Source organism: Genypterus blacodes, unplaced genomic scaffold, assembly GCF_046128005.1.
Source record: "Genypterus blacodes isolate CSIRO-AG114 ecotype Tasmania unplaced genomic scaffold, CSIRO-AGI_Gbla_v1 ptg000012l_1, whole genome shotgun sequence".
In the NCBI taxonomy this organism is placed as follows: domain Eukaryota; kingdom Metazoa; phylum Chordata; class Actinopteri; order Ophidiiformes; family Ophidiidae; genus Genypterus; species Genypterus blacodes.
Window position 1 is genome coordinate 6,284,489 of NW_027466826.1, and position 18,377 is coordinate 6,302,865.

General features: G+C 42.4%; 2 protein-coding genes across 5 annotated transcripts; both read right to left on the bottom strand.

Annotated features, from left to right (window-relative positions):
- Positions 1–350: 350 nt before the first annotated feature.
- Positions 351–13,468, bottom strand: ccar1 (cell division cycle and apoptosis regulator 1). Of its 3 annotated transcripts, none has more exons than XM_076163560.1 (26): positions 13,431–13,468; positions 12,724–12,884; positions 12,108–12,286; positions 11,838–11,981; positions 11,179–11,211; positions 10,643–10,839; positions 10,020–10,146; positions 9,574–9,693; positions 8,503–8,695; positions 8,226–8,370; positions 7,970–8,122; positions 7,652–7,877; positions 7,234–7,347; positions 6,771–6,937; positions 5,754–5,964; positions 4,502–4,585; positions 4,135–4,323; positions 3,621–3,812; positions 3,029–3,265; positions 2,804–2,933; positions 2,595–2,683; positions 2,364–2,504; positions 2,132–2,252; positions 1,806–1,988; positions 1,367–1,572; positions 351–1,274 (listed from the first exon to the last, which is right to left on the bottom strand). In XM_076163560.1, the coding sequence occupies exons 2-26, from the start codon at positions 12,833–12,835 to the stop codon at positions 1,194–1,196; spliced, it is 3,774 nt and encodes a 1,257-aa protein (XP_076019675.1). In that variant the 5' UTR covers positions 12,836–12,884; positions 13,431–13,468; the 3' UTR covers positions 351–1,193. The 3 variants fall into 3 exon arrangements, with proteins under 3 accessions (XP_076019675.1, XP_076019682.1, XP_076019690.1); XM_076163567.1 differs by having other exon boundaries at positions 12,724–12,880; positions 13,431–13,466; XM_076163575.1 differs by lacking the exon at positions 9,574–9,693.
- A 266-nt stretch (positions 13,469–13,734) lies between these two features.
- LOC143013082 (NFU1 iron-sulfur cluster scaffold homolog, mitochondrial) lies at positions 13,735–17,713 on the bottom strand. 2 transcript variants are annotated; one of them, XM_076166556.1, is made up of 8 exons: positions 17,605–17,713; positions 16,971–17,011; positions 16,747–16,882; positions 15,476–15,546; positions 15,266–15,373; positions 14,988–15,054; positions 14,692–14,866; positions 13,735–14,304 (listed from the first exon to the last, which is right to left on the bottom strand). In XM_076166556.1, exons 1-8 carry the CDS (start codon positions 17,667–17,669, stop codon positions 14,236–14,238), a joined length of 732 nt encoding a protein of 243 aa, XP_076022671.1. In that variant the 5' UTR covers positions 17,670–17,713; the 3' UTR covers positions 13,735–14,235. The 2 variants fall into 2 exon arrangements, with proteins under 2 accessions (XP_076022671.1, XP_076022662.1); XM_076166547.1 differs by having other exon boundaries at positions 15,266–15,377; positions 15,480–15,546; positions 17,605–17,712.
- Positions 17,714–18,377: the final 664 nt, after the last annotated feature.

Here is an 18,377-nt window from a genome sequence, read left to right on the forward strand (position 1 = left end):
CCTCTCATTGGTGATCTAACACGTAGAACAATCATAGCTGGGGAGGCATCAGATCACCGGCCTCTTCTTTCATCTTTTTGTCTTATGTCCTGATGTCCCACTGAGGCCTTTATGCTCCCAGCTCCATGTCCACTCATTCTTCCCAGGACACACACACAATCCTACATGTTATATTAGACACTGCTGCCCCCTGCTGGTGAGCATTGCAGCACTACACCAGCTATTACAGGATACTAATTCAGAAATAACTGAAAAGAGAAATGAATTTTGTGGGTAACATTATCATCTTGTTTTAACTGTTTAGATTTATCTGAAACAAAATTGCAGAGGAACAAACTACAAAGACACTGTAGTGTTATAATGAACTTTACTCTTGCACAAGACATCCATCGAGTACATTTTCAATAGAAAAATAAAACCACCTGCTTTCATATTGGCTATTTATCAGAGCAACTCAAACCAACGCACATAGTGGACTTTAAGGTGTCCTGCCACAGATTCCTTCAGCGTCACACATTCACAGAGCTCATTGTGTGCTTGACGTGTGTGTCCCTTCTCAGCAAACTGGACGAGCTCTTGGATACAACCGGGATGAGCTGACGACAAAGGTCCAGAGCTTTACTTACGAGAGGGAAACCTCTAGAGCTGCGAGTTTAAAAGTCGTCTCTGACAGAGGAACAACCAACGTCATGCGTTTATTAAAAACACACTACTGCTAAAGAGCAGGTTGGGATGAAAAGTTACAAGAAATTCTGTCTCAACATCACGTCTCAAACCTTTCCATCCAAAATTAGTTTCTTTTAAATATAGCTTTTATGAATTCTCTTGCACATAAATAGCTTCATTATTGCTCATTAGAAAAACATATCTCTGTTTAGTACTACTCACATATAATGGCAGACATCCACATGTGGTGTTTCAATGGCAATAATATTAATGAAATAGCAGAAAGTCATCGTAGCCACGGCTTTAAAAGAAAATATCAAAATCGGGGGTTTTCACTGCGTCGTCTGCCTACTCAGAAGTAGTCTGAGGTCAAAAGTTAACAAGCAAACTAATTAAGCCATAAATCTATACACGTACTAGGGAGACAGGTCCAAAATAATAAGCAGTCAGATTATCCTTTAGTGCATATATTTACAGATTTCTTAAGAGAATCAGTGTCACAGATCAACTTCATTTGGAGGTTTAGCTCATTCATCAGCACCGTTTGTTTGAGGCGTCCCAGTGTGCTCGTCAGACGCTTTATCATCGGGCTCGTCTGAGTCGTCATCCTAGGGAGAAGAGAAACAACGAGAGCGGGTGACTTATTTGATACACTCTCTTGGTTCCGAATGAAAACAAACACTGTTTAAAGTGGCCGTACCTTCTTTAAGACTGCCAGCAGCTCTCGGACAGAGGCTGCCAGTGTGTTTGAAGTCTTGTGAAGTTGCTGCTTATAGTTGGTCTTCTGCTCCTCCATGGCCTTCAGAGTCTGTTCCGTTTGGCCCAGGGTGCTCTTCACCTCCTCCAGCTCCTTCGAAAGAGACTTGTTGGCTTGCTCGAATTGTGCTTTGACCTTTGTGTCCTCATCTTAAAAGGAGATAGCAACAAAAAGTCACAATAATGTTACACACCTGGACCCGGGTAACAGAACCGTGACAATCTGGCTTCACTAACATCACTCAGCTGTGCTCACAGATCTGTTCTGAATAGAAATGCACCAGTCCACATAAGCCGGATCATTGTCCTGATGGGACTCCTGACAGTGGACATACTGTATACGTTATAACAGACATCATAGAGTCGATCTTTCTAAGTCGTACCCATTTTGGCGTCCTGCACAATGAGCTTCTGTTCAATTTCCTCTCTTGCTTTCTCGCTCTTTTCTAGTTTCTGCATCATGCTGCCGATGTCGACCATGGCTCCATTATACACAATCAGATTTCCAGACTCGCTGGCTTCCAATTGAGAACGAGCTTTTAGAACTGGCAGCAGTCCTCGGTTACCTGAAAAAAGGGAGGAAAAGAAAAATCCAATTATACTTGAATACTGGCTCAGGTTAAGAAAACACACATTCAAGTGTATGGTGAATAGAGTGGAGCAGTCATATCATCTGACAGACAATCAGATGCTAGAGATGTTAGCTCACCTAAAAGGTTTTCTAACTGGGCGTCATTAAAGGAGGGAACGGGCTCATCTTTCCCTCTGTCCGTCAGTTTACGGTAATAACAGGACTCTCTGACCACCGGTTTGTTCAGCAGCTTCTTTATCTGGAAATACACCCAAAATGTGTTCAAACCGAGCTGAAATGGAAAACAAATGCCCCACATGCAGGTAACGAGTGAGAAACAACAGTAAAGACAGCGGGTGTGTGTGTTTACCTGGGCGCGAGAGAGGTGGAGGCCCAGTGTGTACAGGATCTCCTCCAGGTCTCGTTCCAGCAGATAACCACAGTGACTCTGGTCAAAGTAGACGAAGGCCATCAGCAGCTCCCGGTTGTGTGTAACCATTAGTTTCTTCTCCTGGTGTGAAAAACAACAACAACCGTATTTACACGACCTGAATTTACACTCAGAACATCTTACAACACGACTGCGATGATAAAAACCTACCTTGTCTTTAGACGACCTCTCTTTAGAAGACTTACGGTCGTCCTTTCGATCTTTTCTTTCTCTGTCGTTAGAGTCCTCATCGTCTTTCTCTATCGAACACAAAGATGAAGAGCAGAGAGATGGTGAGAGGCGAGTGTGTTTAAGCTTGCTGAACTTTCAAAATGACTTCATCGTCACGTCAGGAACCCGACAACAAAAGAATGCAGTACCATCATCATCGTCGTCATCTGCATCCTCAGCCTCCATGGGGTCGTATTCCTCAGCGTTGACCGTGCTGCCATCATCTTCATTCTCCTCTTCTTCGCGAGACTCCTCCTTTTTCAAAACCCTTTCATCACACTGACAAATAACAGCAAGTTACATTACAGACTTTACAAAACATTGCTCGTCAGTAAAAATGGCAGATAGACGACGGGTAGATTTCAGAGTCCTACCTTCTTCTTGTCTTCTTCATCTTCTTTGGTCTTTTTGATTGCTGGCTCTTCATTCTCTTCTTCTTTTTCCTTCTTTATGTCACGTTTATCAGCCTCCTTCTTTTCCGCCTCTTTCCTGGCCTTCTTCTCCTTTTCCTTCTTGTCGTCCTTTGCAGGAAGCGCGGCAAGGGCTTTAAATATGCGATAGCCAAAGTCTCTCTGTAGCATCTCGTTAAACAGCTCAGCAAACAGTGAGACCTGGAGACGAAAGAGGGCAGCTCCTCAAAACCAGAACTAAACATTCCATGCACCTTAGGACATGCCAGAGATTATTCTTGACTCCATGAGGACATCATTTTACAACGGCTCAGAGATCTTGGTTGCTTAATTCTGTGCAAGAGAGTTTCTGTAGTTGGCCACAGTGCGTCAGTGGTTGCAGTTCTGATTGACTTCCTGCTCCACAGGGCAGTACATGTTCACCCCTGCCCTTCTCTCAAACTAACAAATGAAGCAACGATCAAAGCAGAGCAGAGTTGTTGTTTAAGACGATGACGTTGTTCCCGTAGGCCTCCTATAACAGATTCTATTCAATGGACTCTTCTAGGTATCTTACCTCAAACGAGTGCTCCTTGTTGTCCTCCAGTCTGTAGTCCAGCAGCACACTCAGGGACATGACGCTGCAGTCAAATTTGCCGTTCTTGGCGGCCCAGTTGGGGTGTACGAGGATGGTGGGCTCGTCGGGGAGAATGTATCGCCTCTCCCTCCGCTGGCGCTCAAGCTCCTCCTGCCTCTTCCTTTCTTCATCCTACAAGCCACAAACAAACCAGAGAAACAACCTTAGAAAGGTATGCAAAGTTGCAAATTCTCTAAAACGTTTCATCGTGTGAAAGAAGGAAAAACTGACGCAGGTACACAAACTATGAAACGCAATTATCAGCTAAACAATGACCCGGTTTTCTGCTTTTCTACAATCAAAATGAGATTCTAGTGCTATGACATCATTTTCGATTTGGTCCAACGGGTGCAGCGTGCAAAACCCATCACGAGACATTTCTGGCAAAGACCAACTTCTCCCACTGTCCCAAAATGAATCCACAGGAACACTCAGACATCAAAGCCCTCTGTACCTCTCGGTCTTCCTCGGGGCGAACCGGCTCTTCCTCCTCAGCGGGTTTGATATCCACTTTCTCTGGCTCCTTGGACTCTTCTACCTGCTCCTCCACTTTTAGCTGTTTTGTGAGTCGGGCAATCAGCTGCGACTTTAACCCCTTAGAGCTAAGGGAGCGGCAGTCCAGCTCTTTGCGGAGGTCGTTCACCTGGAGAGAAAAAGAATACGGAGACGAACGGCATTCATTTGGAGAAGTCAATCACAATAACGTTTCTTAGGCAGTAATACTGAAACAAAGACAGGAGAACAGGATGCATCTTCCTCTTACAAAGCCATCATCGATTCGGAGCACAGACGTCTGAGCAGTGCCGAATTCCACTTCCTACCTTCATTGATTTCGGATCAAGCTTCGTCCAGTGAGTGGGAGTCGTGACATCCTTCGATTCGTCTTCGTCCTTCTCATCTTCCTCCTTAACAGAATATCATCATAATAGAGAGGGGCAGAGAGAGAAAGACGGGACAGCAAACAATCAGCACACGTTTTCTCGGGCAGGGAGAACTTGTGAAACCAAAGTTGTTCCGTGCAAGAAGCAAGGTCACATCTGTCTCTCATTGTCTCGTCCTAGTGAGCTCTCGACTGTGTTTAAGTCCACTGCTACTGAAGCATACACAGGGAAGCTCTCTAGCTCTTATATAAACAAACGGAAAATGCCCCCAAGCTGCCAGTCAATCAATCTGTAGAACACAAAAAAGGTAAAAATCAATGACAGGTGTGTAGGTACATCAGGTGAACTGAAGCTGGTCTCCAATCAGAGTGTTGATAGAGTAGAGTGGCCCTAGCATGGTCTACCATACGATACGACTGAGGCACTGGATTCTTGCCATTTATAGGTTTTATAGGCCTATGTCACATAGGAGCCCTCTGTCCTTCTGTCCAACCAACTGCCCTGAAAAAATCCAAACTACCTGTAGTCCAAATGAAAGTATTGAATCCAACAACACCAACAGACAAGAAAGAGGACTTAGGGGAGGTCAAATTGATGTGAAAGACCGCAAAGAAAAAAACCCAACACATTCTATAATGTAACACATTAAGCAACTGCAACTGACTCCACACATTCCAGCACAAGATTAGATATCGCCACTATTTCCTACTGAGACTAAATTGATGTGCGAGGCACCCAGATTTGCAGGTTAAGCTAGTGCTACCTGTAAACAAAGCAGGATGAAATGCCAGTATTAACACAAATGATTAAACCCAGATTGTCAGCCTGTTATGCAGTTGTTTAAGAAGCTGGAAACTGTTTTGTCAGTTGCGATTGGGGTCTACACAACAGTCTAATCTCACAGCTTCCACTGTATGTCTCTGCTGGGTGTGAGGGACAGTGGGTGCTGATGGAGGGATGGAGGAATTGGAGCAGAGGAGAAGGGGAAAGGTGAAAGAAGAAGAAGGAGCCTAGGTGAGGTTTGGTGGAACAGTAATCTGCCTGTGTTTGTGTTTGTGTGTGTGTCGGTGTGTGTGTGTGGGAGTATTGACGTGTGTTTCTGTGCGATGTGTATCTGGGGGTATTTTTTTGTAATTCCTGTGCCTTCCTGTGAGAAGCGGAAATGAGAAGAGAGGGATTAGCGGTTCAGTGCCTGTTCTCCATCCGCCTCCTTTCGCTCGGCCGACAGCTTCTCAGTCAGCTGCTCCCGGAGTCGCCGCGACAGCACCTCCCACTCTGAGCGGGTAGGAAGACAATGCCAAACATCCGGAAGAAACAAAACCACTGTCTCCACATGAGCGGGGACTGTCCGCCCCTTGTGTGTCTCCTCCGGCCGGTGATAGCGAATCTCTGCAAAACGATACCTGTCGCAAAGGAAGAAGGTGCATTGGAAAGAAACATTCTGGTCAGAGCACAGAAAAAAGAGGCAAGCCTTGCTAGTGCAAGCCTTCTACAGCCACCCCCTCCCACCAGGTCTCTGAATGACCGTACGCATCATTACAGTGACCTTCCTTCCCACAAACACACAGCATAGACATATGGACTCAGTCTGCAGCTCTCCAACTGTTGTCACGGGTTATGGCAGCCATTTTAAGAAAGTTAACAGACAATCACATAGAATAGGAATCACACCTACAAATTCCCCCCCATATTACGCCCCTTTAGCCAATTATAGAGTTCTGCATTTAGCCTTATATTGCGTACTACATTAGGGATTTGCAAAGAGAGACAATGGGAATCAACAAGACAGTGAAAGCCAGTTAAATATGCAAGATATTTAACAGATACAATTAAGAAAAGAAAAAATCTAAACCAAAGTAAGGGCAGTGTCTTCTGGTCCAGGTTACTGCTTTCCAGCCACAAAGTCATTGCAACATATGCAAATACATGAGTGACAAAGAGAGAGAAGCAAGACGAGAACGGAAAAAAAAAAAAGGCCAAAAACCTCACTGATCAAACAAAATACACAAAGTAATAACAATAAATAATAGACAAATTAGCAATGCAATAATCATTCAGATCAAAACAAAGACATCACCCAGCATGCGCAGGACAAAATTCAGTGTTCGAGTAAAAAACCATGCAGCATATTAGATATCAATCTCAAATTAGAGTTCTTCAGTTAAAAACACAAACAAATGAAAATAGTAGTGAGAGGAACGGCACTTACCACTGAGTGCACAGACTAAGATCTATGCCTGTGAGCGCCTTACAACAGCGTATGGCTGTTTTTATAAGGACTGCGGGATCCTTCTCTGGGTCGGCTCCATCCAGAGAGGGAGACCAGTGACCACCGATGGCCATGGCCTCATCTTTACCTCTCATTCCCACCAAAAACTAGAGGGGAAAACAGATACAATGGAGAGTAAGATAAGTTAGATGGAAGTGGAGAAGGACGTAAAAGGATACGGTGAGGGCATATAGCCGAGAAATTTAGACAGTGACAGAATGGTCATGAGCATTGTCCAATTACTCTTGGCTTTTAACTTGGCAACATGGTTGATAAAATGTCCAATGTTATTGTATCAGAACTATGCAATGGAATGGGGAAATGACATCACTGTTTATGAGGCCGTGCCGGAGGACCGTGCCCCTGTTAAAAGATATGTGTATGGTGCAAGTGTGTGGTTTACCTTAATGAGTCTCGCAGGGTGTTGGAAGGAGTCCCTGAGTTCCTGTGTGTCCTCTGCCAAAGCGCAGGACTTGTGGTAGAGCTCCTCTATACTGGGGTTAGCCAGCAGCATCACCTGAAACATGCAGAGAACACATGCACTCAATCATTTACAGTTTAAAGGCTTACTCAGGCAGAATCTGAACAACTTTGGAACGCATGCTTTCCTATTTTCTTTCAATCATAAAAAAAAATTAGAACAAATTTTTTCATTCACGTGATTCATAAAATGACATGGAATGATTTTTCACTACATTACCTTTTTTGTTTTGTTGTTTATAAAATTTATTTAGGTACAGTAGTGTCAAATCTCAACAGAATTAATCTCAAGGCACAAACCCAACTTTGCCCCATAAGCAAACCCTTGTTAACTAAAGTACCTTAGCGCTATAGGTGTGATTGGCGTCAGGTGGGTCTAGCACAGCCGTGTTCTTGACCAGGGGATCCACCTCCTTGTGCATGATATGGAAGTTACAGGTGTTGTTTAGTTGGAAGGGCCGTGACAGAGGGAAGGCATCAACCCAGGTGAAGACGGCGTCAAAGAAGTCGCTGGGGATGTAGAGGCTCTGATAACGTCTCCTCAGTTCCATCATGTCACAGCTGGAGCTGAATAACACATGTGGAATCAAGTTACTACCTCTGCATGCAATCCACAGCCGGTCCACACAAAACAATGCAAATAAGAAGATTCTACCCACCCATCCAAGCTGAACTTGGAAAACTGGACAGTGTAGCGAGGAACCACCCTGCGAGGCCGCCTTGGGGAGCGGTCGCGCCTTGGGGAACGGTCTCTGGAACGTTTGCGTGTAGGTGTCCGTTCTCTGGAGCGCCTGCGTTCACGTTCTCGGTCTCTGTAAAAAACGGATTTGAAGTTGGTTCAAGCGACGGCTTTATATTGAATTTATTATTATTCTGTTCATATTGAGAAGTATATATTATATATTGCCCTCTGACCTGCGCTCCTCTTTAGACCTGAGAATGAGCTCAGGCCCTCGATCGTTTCGATTGGGGAAGCGAGGTGGAGGCTCAATTCGTCTGACAGGCTGAGGCTGTGGCATCATTCTCACTGGGGGCTGAAGCAGACCCCCGGAAAACACATCTAGACAAACAAAAACAATGGACAATTTCTTTCTTTTTCTCTGCAAATCGAGTTGCAGTGGTCAGTAGTGTCACTGCATGCACTATTTCATGTCGGGTCAATGGAGAATCATCCCATTTGGAATGATCTTACCTTTAGGTGGAGGCTGTGGCAGCAGAGGCTGAGGAGGGTTCTGGAGAAGTGGGGCCAGAGAGGCAGCAGAGAGCTGAGCCTGTAGTAAGGAAGGCGGGGGAGCCTGGTTTGGAACGCTGAATGTTGTGGGGGGAGGCAGTGACTGCATCATGTTGGGGGCCCCCTTCATCATGTTAGGGGGTTGTTGCTGATTCTGGAGAAAATGGAAAACAGAAAAAAGGTTAACAAAGGTATGCTTGCATTTAAGAGGGGACAAGCTGGGAAATAGTCTGAATATCTGCTTAAATAAGAATGAGAGAAATCTTTTCAGATGTTTATTAACCAGAAAACAACATGGTGCAGTGTGGAGTGTGTGTGTGTGTTTGTGTGTGCAAGAGAGAGCTGTGGAGTGTACAGGGTGGCACTTCCGGGGGGAGGTGCAGTGCTACGATAAAGTGTAAAATCAGATAAACCCTTACAAACTGACATCTACAAATAACTAAGAAATGATCCAAATGCAGTTTAAAGCTTCATCTTAATTTCATTTCGCTGAACTATACAGCCAGACTGAAACCGGTGCCAATTTCTATACGACATGAGTGCTTGAAGTTTACATGACATGCAATCAAAATACTGTACTAATGTCTTTTTCAGGGAAAGCGCTATAAAAAGCCGAGGTGCTAGAGCAGATTCAAAACACACATACTGCCAAAGGAAGAGTACATTACTTCATATAATGGAAAAATAGTGATTTATAGCAGCTTTGCTTGGAGTCACTGTCATCTCCAATGTCGCCTGCAGAGAAACCCTGAAATCCGAATCACCACTGACTAAGCAAGCAAGTCAAAAACTGCAATTCAGAATATGTCAAGCTAAGGTTAGAGTGGAAAACAAAAAGGAAACTAGTGCAACATTCACATGATTTTTCTCAATGTAAACATTAAATGTATATATATGGTCCTAGATCTGATTCTGAAAGCCATCTGACCGCTGTGAGAATGCTCAGATTGGAAAACTTCTCTTTAAAACATGCAATTTCTCTGCAAAGACATTTCCCTGTTGACATCGTTTAGTATCAGCAGGCTTGCTTACATTTTGTCTGTTGTCCGGACCGGAGTGCATGTCTGAGTAGCGCAGCTGCATCCCAGGTTCACTGTAAAGGCTGCCAAGCTGTGGGGAAGCTTGAGGTAAAGGCTGCTGCTGATGCTGATGCTAAGAGGAATTGAAAACAGAACAGTCAGTATAAAACAGATGACCACATTTTATACAGGAGGGGGGTAGAAAAAAAAACAACAGACATCATGACTCCCCTCTCTTGACAGTTAAAAATCATTAACTGTGATAAAAAAAACATGGATAAGAATGCAATCCTTTACAACCTTTACTTTCCACTCTCTTTGGAGTGCAAATTTATTTTCCCCAGCTTGTTTTTGCATGTCTGAATACTGAAAAGCGCCAGCGGTGCCTGAAAGGGTAACCCAGGTGTAAGCCACATGTGTCTTATGTCCTGTGTGTGAAAGGGGCTTCAGTGTTCTCACCGACTGGTTTGCCAGCTGAGGTAAAGTCTGGATGCGCTGGGCGTTCCACTTGAAGGGCATGTTGGGGTTGTACACTGCTTCCACCAGGACCCTGTCCCCCACCTGAGGAGTCTTCCCCTTCACAGCACTAAAAACAAATGAAGGAATGTTGTCAAAAATTGTTATATGGGAGGAAAAGAAAACACTTTCATAAAGAGGACTGGGAAATCAAAATATTATTAATATGGAGCATTGGACAATGTCAATGTAACTCTTACTATAAAGTAACAACTTCTACTGGCTGAAAGAAAACTGGCTTGCTGGTCAATGGTCATGTTTTTAAGTTTTGTAAGTATTAAAATAGTCTCAAGACTTTTATCTTCAATGTTGCCCATATGAGCATTTTAATGCCTCTATTTTCAGCTTCTATTTCAGCTTCTGCAGTCCAAGGGACTGCAGAAAAAAACATTTACTTATGCCATCTCTGATGCAATATACTATATTATTTTTGAATTGCCCCTGCTCTATAAACTAACTAAACTAAACCATTCAAACTTTTTGTTTTTAAAACATCTGTCAGCAGCTTTACTCTGCACGTGGCTCAGTGCATGCAATACACACAACAATCTAAGAGAAACTTCTACCTTAACTGAAAGAAGACATCTTCATCCACAAAGCCAAATGTGTCGTGCAGCTTGTTGACGACGCCGGTGAAGACACGCTGCTTCTGAGACTGCGTCTGCTGCTGGTGGCTGGAGCGCGGTGTTGGGTACGACACCGTTATCTGGGCTGTCTGCTGGGGATTCGACAGGGATAGACTGGTAGGCAAGGAAACGGGGGGCTGAGGGTTTGGAAAAGAGGAAAAGAGGATGGAAATAAGACAAATGGATATCAATATTGGCAAGCTGATTATTAGGTTATCACAGATCCTGATTAATTCATTTACATTAGCAGAATCTAGGTCTTTTACTTGGAGTAAGCATTTATGACAGTTTCATTTTCATTAATGTGTATAAATGTTTCATAGTACATGTAAAGGTATTGTGTGTGTGGCCTAAAACTTAATTTTGCAGATGCTTTTGTGGATAGAAAAAAATTATGATGTGAAATAGAAAGCCAAAGTCAGCATGGTTGACTCGTAAGCACACAGTGAATGTCAAAAAAAAAGAAAAGGCCTTACCTGAGAGAGCAGTGCCTGCTGGGGCTGTGGAAGCTGTGGAGAGAAAGAAAAATATTAAATAGAGTGTAGAGTTAGCAGAGATTCAAGATGTACCGAGAGATTGAGACTCCATATCCTTCTGCTAGTAGAATGAAGTGCTACGTGTTTCCAAATACAAAAAGGTATTAGGCAGTTTAGGACACGTTGACACGATCTGCCTCAGGAAGTATGCCGACTGAATAAGACAAACATGGAGCATTAGAGTAGCAAATGAAGAAGAGCAATTCCAGGGTTTGCATGAATAAAATCCTGTAAAAAGCGCACAATATTGAATAGAAGAGTGTCAATCATGAAAATGCACTGCGAATTGACTACATTCAATTGAGACTTACTCTTATGCATAAACTCTACTCCAACACCTGCTCTGTTGTACTTTGATACTCTGCCAACTCACATTCAGCAGAACTTGAAACCAAATTCTTCGAGTGTACAATGTCACAATAGTATTGCTTCTGAAAAAACATGTGTTCTACTTCCCGATATAAGTGCAATTGATGTTCGAAGTCTCACCCCTACCGCAACCATTGAATCCGTCTGAACAATCTCTTTACAGACTTAAAACACTGATATTGTATGACAAACTACATCTGCAGAGCACAATTCAGAATAAACTGTTTCACCTGGTGAGGGACGCCATAAAGCTGCTGTGGAGGAGGTTGCTGAGGAGGCTGCTGCTGCTGCTGCTGCTGCTGCTGTTGTTGTTGCTGCTGCTGCTGCTGCTGTTGCTGTTGCTGATACTGCTGGAGGGCTGAATTGATCTGAGACTATGAGAAAAACAAAAAACAAAGTGAAACAAAACAAGTGACGTGTATGAGTTGATACAGTATGTGGTGAACAAGGCAGGTTGAATTGATTGCTGAGTGATTGAGGTCTCCCTCTCTGGGACTGACCTGCTGTAGGGCGGCTGCTGCAGCAGCTGCTGCAGCCTGCTGCTGCAAGGCTGCAGTCTGCTGAGAGAGCTGGTAGTTTGCTGCAGACTGGTTGCTGAGTGAAGCAGCTGCCATGGCTGACTGCTGAGAGTACACAGAGGGAGATGCACCTAGCAGAGACGGCTGTTGAACACCAAGAGCTGTAAGAGGAGGAAAGGCACCAGATTCAGAACATGTTTGGTAAATACCCTGGAAGCAAAAGGGGTGAAGGAGATGAGGCCATAAACAGTTTAAGCAATGGGAATGGAATGGAATGCAAAGGATGATAAGGACAATGTGCTGACATATGGTGTAACACAACAGTCACATCCAGCATCAGCAAAAACAGTGGCAGAGATTTGAGATCATTTAAACATATGAAATCCATATGGCTTCACCAAGACCCATCTTTAGAAATCAGCTATATTTACAGAATAAAGTATATTTCAAAACATCATTTCGTAGCATATACTCAAGTCTGCAGAATTGCGAATTTACACAGAATTATGTTCTACAATTACTTTGATTCTCTTTCCTACAATTTTCAGCCAAATATTGGACGTGAAGTGAGTTCACGAACCAGTTTTCCAATACTCACAGTGCAGGCTGTTAAGGTCCAGAGACTGTCCCGAGTGGCCCGGCTGGGACACCGCTGTAGCGGCGAATTGAGTCGCCCAAGGCGGGTTCTTCTGTCCGCCGAACTGGGCCATGACTCGCCTAAGTTGAAGGAGTCCACGCTCAGCTGGCCAACGCTTCTGACTTACAGCGAACGGAAAAACAGTCGATCAGAAAATGCTGACACAGCAACCCTGACGAGTCCAATGGCAGCTGGTATAGCAGCGTCACGTTAGCAGGATTAGCAGCGCTAGCTAAGTGCCCAAGGTACAGCTAACGGCTAAAGATTAACTGACTGTAACGATAGCATATGGGAGCTAACTAATACATTCCTGGTGGCTACTATGGCATTGTTACCAATGTTGCGTCGTAATCTTAGTGGCTTTTGAGCATTTCGTTTAGTTAAAAACGGGCATTTAATGTAACGATCCAGTGTAGCCTGCAGCAGTAGCCGCTCTAGTAAACAGTTAGCTTTGTTGCCAAAGGACTCGTGCTGGATTATCAACACAACGAGGCCCGAGCTAACGTTCGCTAATGCCGTCTATTGGCTCTTGGATTTAATGTTTCACAACATTAAATCCAAATAAGAGCAAAAATCTGTCATGGAGAAATGTTTCTATTTTACATAAGATTTCTACAAGTTAGGTTGCTAGGGTTAATGTACACAAAAATATTATCATTGCTTCTTACCACTGTCTTCTGCACCGGCCAACGTAGACATAAACTGCGCATGCGCACCCGCGGTAACTTCGGGTCTCGTGGCTTGATGGGCAATAAATGGCTGCTGTCCACGACCCTGCCTGTACGTCTAGTACTACTTTATGTGGCACAATTCACTATTCTGTACCTTAGCTCCCGTAACAACAGCATGAGAGATGTCTGTTAAGGGGGGAAACAAACGTGATTGTATCAAACTGCATCATACATGAGTCTTGAGTAGGTGCAATACCCTCAAAGTCAGCAGAATAAACTGAAATAAATAAAAATCTTCTTGGTTTCGACACATTTATTTTATTTATAAGAGGAAAAAGAAATGTGGAATACAGAGTTAAAGCACATCCATACAACTTACATATCTTCAGCATGTTCAACTTAAACATATTGTAACGTAATAAATAAGTTTTAAATGTCCGTTTCTAAATAATGCATTGACAAAAACAAACTTTTCAATCGATTCATACAGTATGTGCAGTAATACAGTCTTTCTGTGTGGCCACAATCAAGCTAAACAAAAAAAATCATATCCTTCACTTCCATTCTCGGAACAAAGTATTTTAAAATAAACTTTCAAAATAAATACACATGACGGATATAACTTTTAAAGCAGAGCCGTGAGTGTAGTCAGAAATAAAACAGAATGACAAATACAGTGTTAAGCAAAAGGTGACCATGACAGTACATTACAGTAACATACAAGCAGTAAATAATCTTCTTTTGGAACCTTGTGATGAATGGAAGTCATACATGGCTGCTTCTTCTTCTAATGCAGGGAATTTTAGTCGTGCAATTTGCGCTCCAGCTCTGAGAACACCTTTGCATTGATTTCATCCACTTCATCCTTCACCTGGGCAACAAAGGAAAATTATGAAACACACGGTTAACACAAATATTACAAGCAGCAGTGATACACACTTTACGATAAAAACTACTTAGATTCCATCAAACCACTAAAATCAATCAATAATTTTTCCTAATATTGTTTATGTATCCAAAGCCTGATAAAGCTTCAACATCTGTCATAGTTCCATTTTCAAAACTATAATATAACAAGTATAAAGGTTGCTATTAATGGAAAAGTAAATGGTCTGAATTTGCAGCAATATTCAAGGAATTACAGAAACAAAATCAACAATTCAATTTGAATCATAAAAAATAATTAAATTGTGAAATCCTGGCAGGACTGATCGAACGGAATACTTCAGAAAAGCATATGGAAGCTGGTTCAAGTCACCTGTACCACGTTGAAGACCTCTGGGATGTAAAACTGCAGCATGTTCTGAATGCCATTCTTCAGGGTGACAGTGGAGCTTGGGCAGCCTGTGCAGGAACCGACCAGCTTCAGCTTCACCGTGCCTTCCTCAAAGCCCCTGAAGACAACATCGCCGCCATCCTCCTGCACCGTGGGCCTCACAGTGGAAAGACAGTCGCATCCCATCAAAGAGGACAAACAAACTGCTGTTATTTCTGTGCAAGATCACATCATTTTTATGAAATAGCAAACAGTGAGAAGTAGACTACCAACAATACCTGATTCTGGTGTCCAGAAGCTCTTTTATCATCAACACAATATCATCGTCATCTTCTTCAGAATGACCTACCATAAAGATAATGTACAGTATGCATTAGAACTTAAGTTGATGAGACTAAAGAATGGAAGAATTGCAAAGGTATTACCAAATCTTTCCCATACGTATTTGTGTGTTAGTGATGATTGAGCACACTGAAGCCCCTCCCACCTAATACCCCCACCCCCTAAATTAGTTTCACCACTAGCGTACGATATAATGGCTGTCCTGCATACTCACTGCTTTCAAGGCGCACATCCCCGGTTGTAATCGGGTCTCCGCTGTCAAAGAAGTGTGTTATAGCTTCCAAAGAGCGGCGCTTAATTTCTGTCCACTCAATGTCCTCGTCTTCCTGAGAGGACACAGAAGATGAGCTGTGATATCTCCTCACACAGGCTGTATTACATCATATCACGTCACAGATAGCAGCAGTAAGAGCATGTGAAGTACTTGCCTTAGAGACGGTGATGAAGTCAGGCCCAAAGAACACACGCTCTACTCCTTCGATTTCAAAGAGTTCCCTGTAAGAAACATGTTATCACCTCTTATCAAACTGAAGTTACAAAGAGACCATATGTTCAAGTTATTGGTTAAGACGTCAACTTGAGCAAACCTTTATCAGGTGTATAATTAGTGAGAACAATGGTACATTTGATGTAATTCCAAAGAGATGGTTAAAATGTATCGATTGCAAAAGGGACATATTAACACAATGTACTCCTGTATAGTGAGTCACTATAATCCACAGATACTGTCTAAGTCAAGTCAAGTGAGCAGGGGCATCAGTTATAGGACCATCTAACACAATGCTACACTAACCTGAACAATAGAAGAATAATGGGGATTCATTGCTTTATTTGTCATACTAAATTGTATTTATAAAGCTGATCTGGACCAAGTTGCATCTACTGATCTGGTATATCATGGGGTTAGTTTTTTTGTTTCAGATTGATGCGTTTCCTTTCTTTTCTGCGACCTGCCTCTGGATTCTAATGGGCACCAACATTTCATTCTTATTTCTCAAAGTGAACCAGTTGAGTTATTTCATTAAAATATCAAAAGTCAATCAAAAACATAATAAATTAGAATAAATCCAATCTCTTTACATGGTTCGTGTTGACATTTGGCATAAGGTAATCATGAGATCATACAGGACAACTTGGTGCCCTCTCATTATGTCTCATGATTTGTGAGCAATATGGACACAGGCCAGTGTTACTAACACACAGAACGTCTTGGCCAATGCTGAGCGTTTGGCCTTGTTTCCCTTCCTGACAGGTGGTTTACAGACTGATACTGGGCCTGTATGTTGCCTTGTTTAGATAGTACTTCTGCTGATTGGAGTCTGTCGTTCTTTCTTCGGCACATTCTGTATCTGTGACAAGGCGGCTAAAAATAATTACATTTCCTCTTCATTTTACATGTCAGAACTTCTGTTTTAATTGTTCAAAATCCTACAACTTTGTTTATTTCTAGGTTTACATAGTTGTCTAAGACTGTATATATGTGTTTAGACATGTTTTACAAAAAGCTTGAGAAAGAGAAAAGTCACCCAAAGGAACGAATTCCAGGAAATTGAACAGAAATTGCAACGAAATGGTGATTTTGTGATGTAAACTATGTTCTAACTCGATTTTGTTTTTATGTTCTTTTTATAGCAATGATTCTGTCATGATCAGTCACAAATATCATCACATTTCTACAATCATCAAAGAGCAAACCTGGCCAAAACTGAACATCCAGCTGTGCTCGGAGAGGGAAAGTCCAGGGTCCCTGTTCCCAGCACAGGTTTTCCGGGGATGAACTTCAGACTCTTAGGGTTTGGGGTATCTTGTGTCAGGATGGAAAGGCAGCGTCCTGAAACACGCAGTTTTTGATGAATGCTTTAAAAAAGAATCTACTGAAACATGTTTGAATAGATGATGAGTGAACAGAGCTGTCTCACCATGCATTGGTGCGAATCTTGGTAGGGGCTGATGCTGGAACCTGACAAGATATAAAACCAGACGTGGTTCAAAAACAAAAATCACCTTATTTGGTTGTTACTGCTCCTCTGTCGACGTGCATTACGTCATTTATAGGCATATAAACGCCAAGATTCTAAATACGGTAAAACTTTTTGACCCAGTTTTTAAAACTTCTAGATAACATGAATATATTTTTAACTGCGCGTCCGTCACTTCAGTTTATGAAACACTAAGGACACATTTTGCAGTATAGAAGTTGAAATAATGTTTGGACCGTGAGGTTATTCTTCCTGTGGCGTCATTAATAATGACGATGTAGCTTAGCCATTAGCTAGAAGTTTGATATAAACACACATTAGAAGCCATTTGCCAGGTTAAAACAGGGCGTTTACATACGTGATGATAAGTTCAAACATGAGATTAGAAAAACATAAACAAAGTTGATATGTTAGTATCTTTAGTAGTGACTCAAGTATGTTTTGCAACTTGCTAACTAGCTACATGCACGTCTGAATCGATAGTTGTGTGCTTTAAGTGAAATAATCAGCGCAACAAAATCATACAAATTGTCCTACACACAAGATAATGTTTTTCAGCAGTGTGAGGACAAACCTAGAATGCGCAGCGTTTCTGATCCGTAGCAACTGCAGGAGACCTCTGTTCATGTGCGTCGCCATTCTTGTTTTGAAAATAAGGACCTCGTGTGGTAGTCAGAGCAAAGTCCTGAATAGGGGGGAGGGGGCTGCTTCAACTCAACATAATGACTTGATTGAATCATTTCAGTATATATATGATTTACCGGCTGTAAATTAAATCCACCCAGTAAAATAAGCATAAGTAATCAAAAATTACTTCATTCAAAGCCTGGTCATGGCTCAACAATAAAAGAGATGCCGAGTACATTAGTATTATCGATTTCATTTTATATTTATATTTATATTTATCAACCAATTCCCTACACCAGTGGTCCCTCAAATCGTGGATTCCATTCCGTAGACTTGCACATAATTAAAAAGAACTAAATCAGGTGAATTTAGGTGAACAAATGAGTGTAAAAAACATGTAGCTGATCAGGTTTAGGTGGAGCAGGGGGGAGGTGGGGAATATGCAGTGCTGTGCTACTCACGGATCAGGGGTGAGACACACTGCTTGGTATTAGTGTAACATACAATATATCAATTAAAATAAACTATTTAGACACTAATAAGGGCAAAAAGATGTCTTGTTAGGGTAACGCTGATGTGTGTGTGTGTGTGTGAGCACCATGCAGAGAAGCCTCAGGAGTGGACCTTCTTGCAAGATAACAATGATAATTACTGGTACATCATGTTGACATTCTGTTACATAGTAACTCAAAAAACAGGAACGAATGCGTGCGTGTGTTC

Coding starts and splice junctions, on each gene's coding strand:
- ccar1 (XM_076163560.1), bottom strand. CDS start 12,835: ATGGCCCAGTTCGGCGGACAGAAGAACCCGCCTTGGGCGACTCAATTC. Junction 11,982..12,107: donor CAGCAGCCGCCCTACAGCAG/GTCAGTCCCAGA, acceptor TTTTTCTCATAG/TCTCAGATCAATTCAGCCCT. Junction 8,696..9,573: donor GTCCGGACAACAGACAAAAT/GTAAGCAAGCCT, acceptor CATTTTCTCCAG/AATCAGCAACAACCCCCTAA.
- LOC143013082 (XM_076166556.1), bottom strand. CDS start 17,669: ATGGCGACGCACATGAACAGAGGTCTCCTGCAGTTGCTACGGATCAGA. Junction 16,883..16,970: donor AAGATTCGCACCAATGCATG/GTGAGACAGCTC, acceptor TGCGTGTTTCAG/GACGCTGCCTTTCCATCCTG. Junction 14,867..14,987: donor CTTCTGGACACCAGAATCAG/GTATTGTTGGTA, acceptor TTCCACTGTGAG/GCCCACGGTGCAGGAGGATG.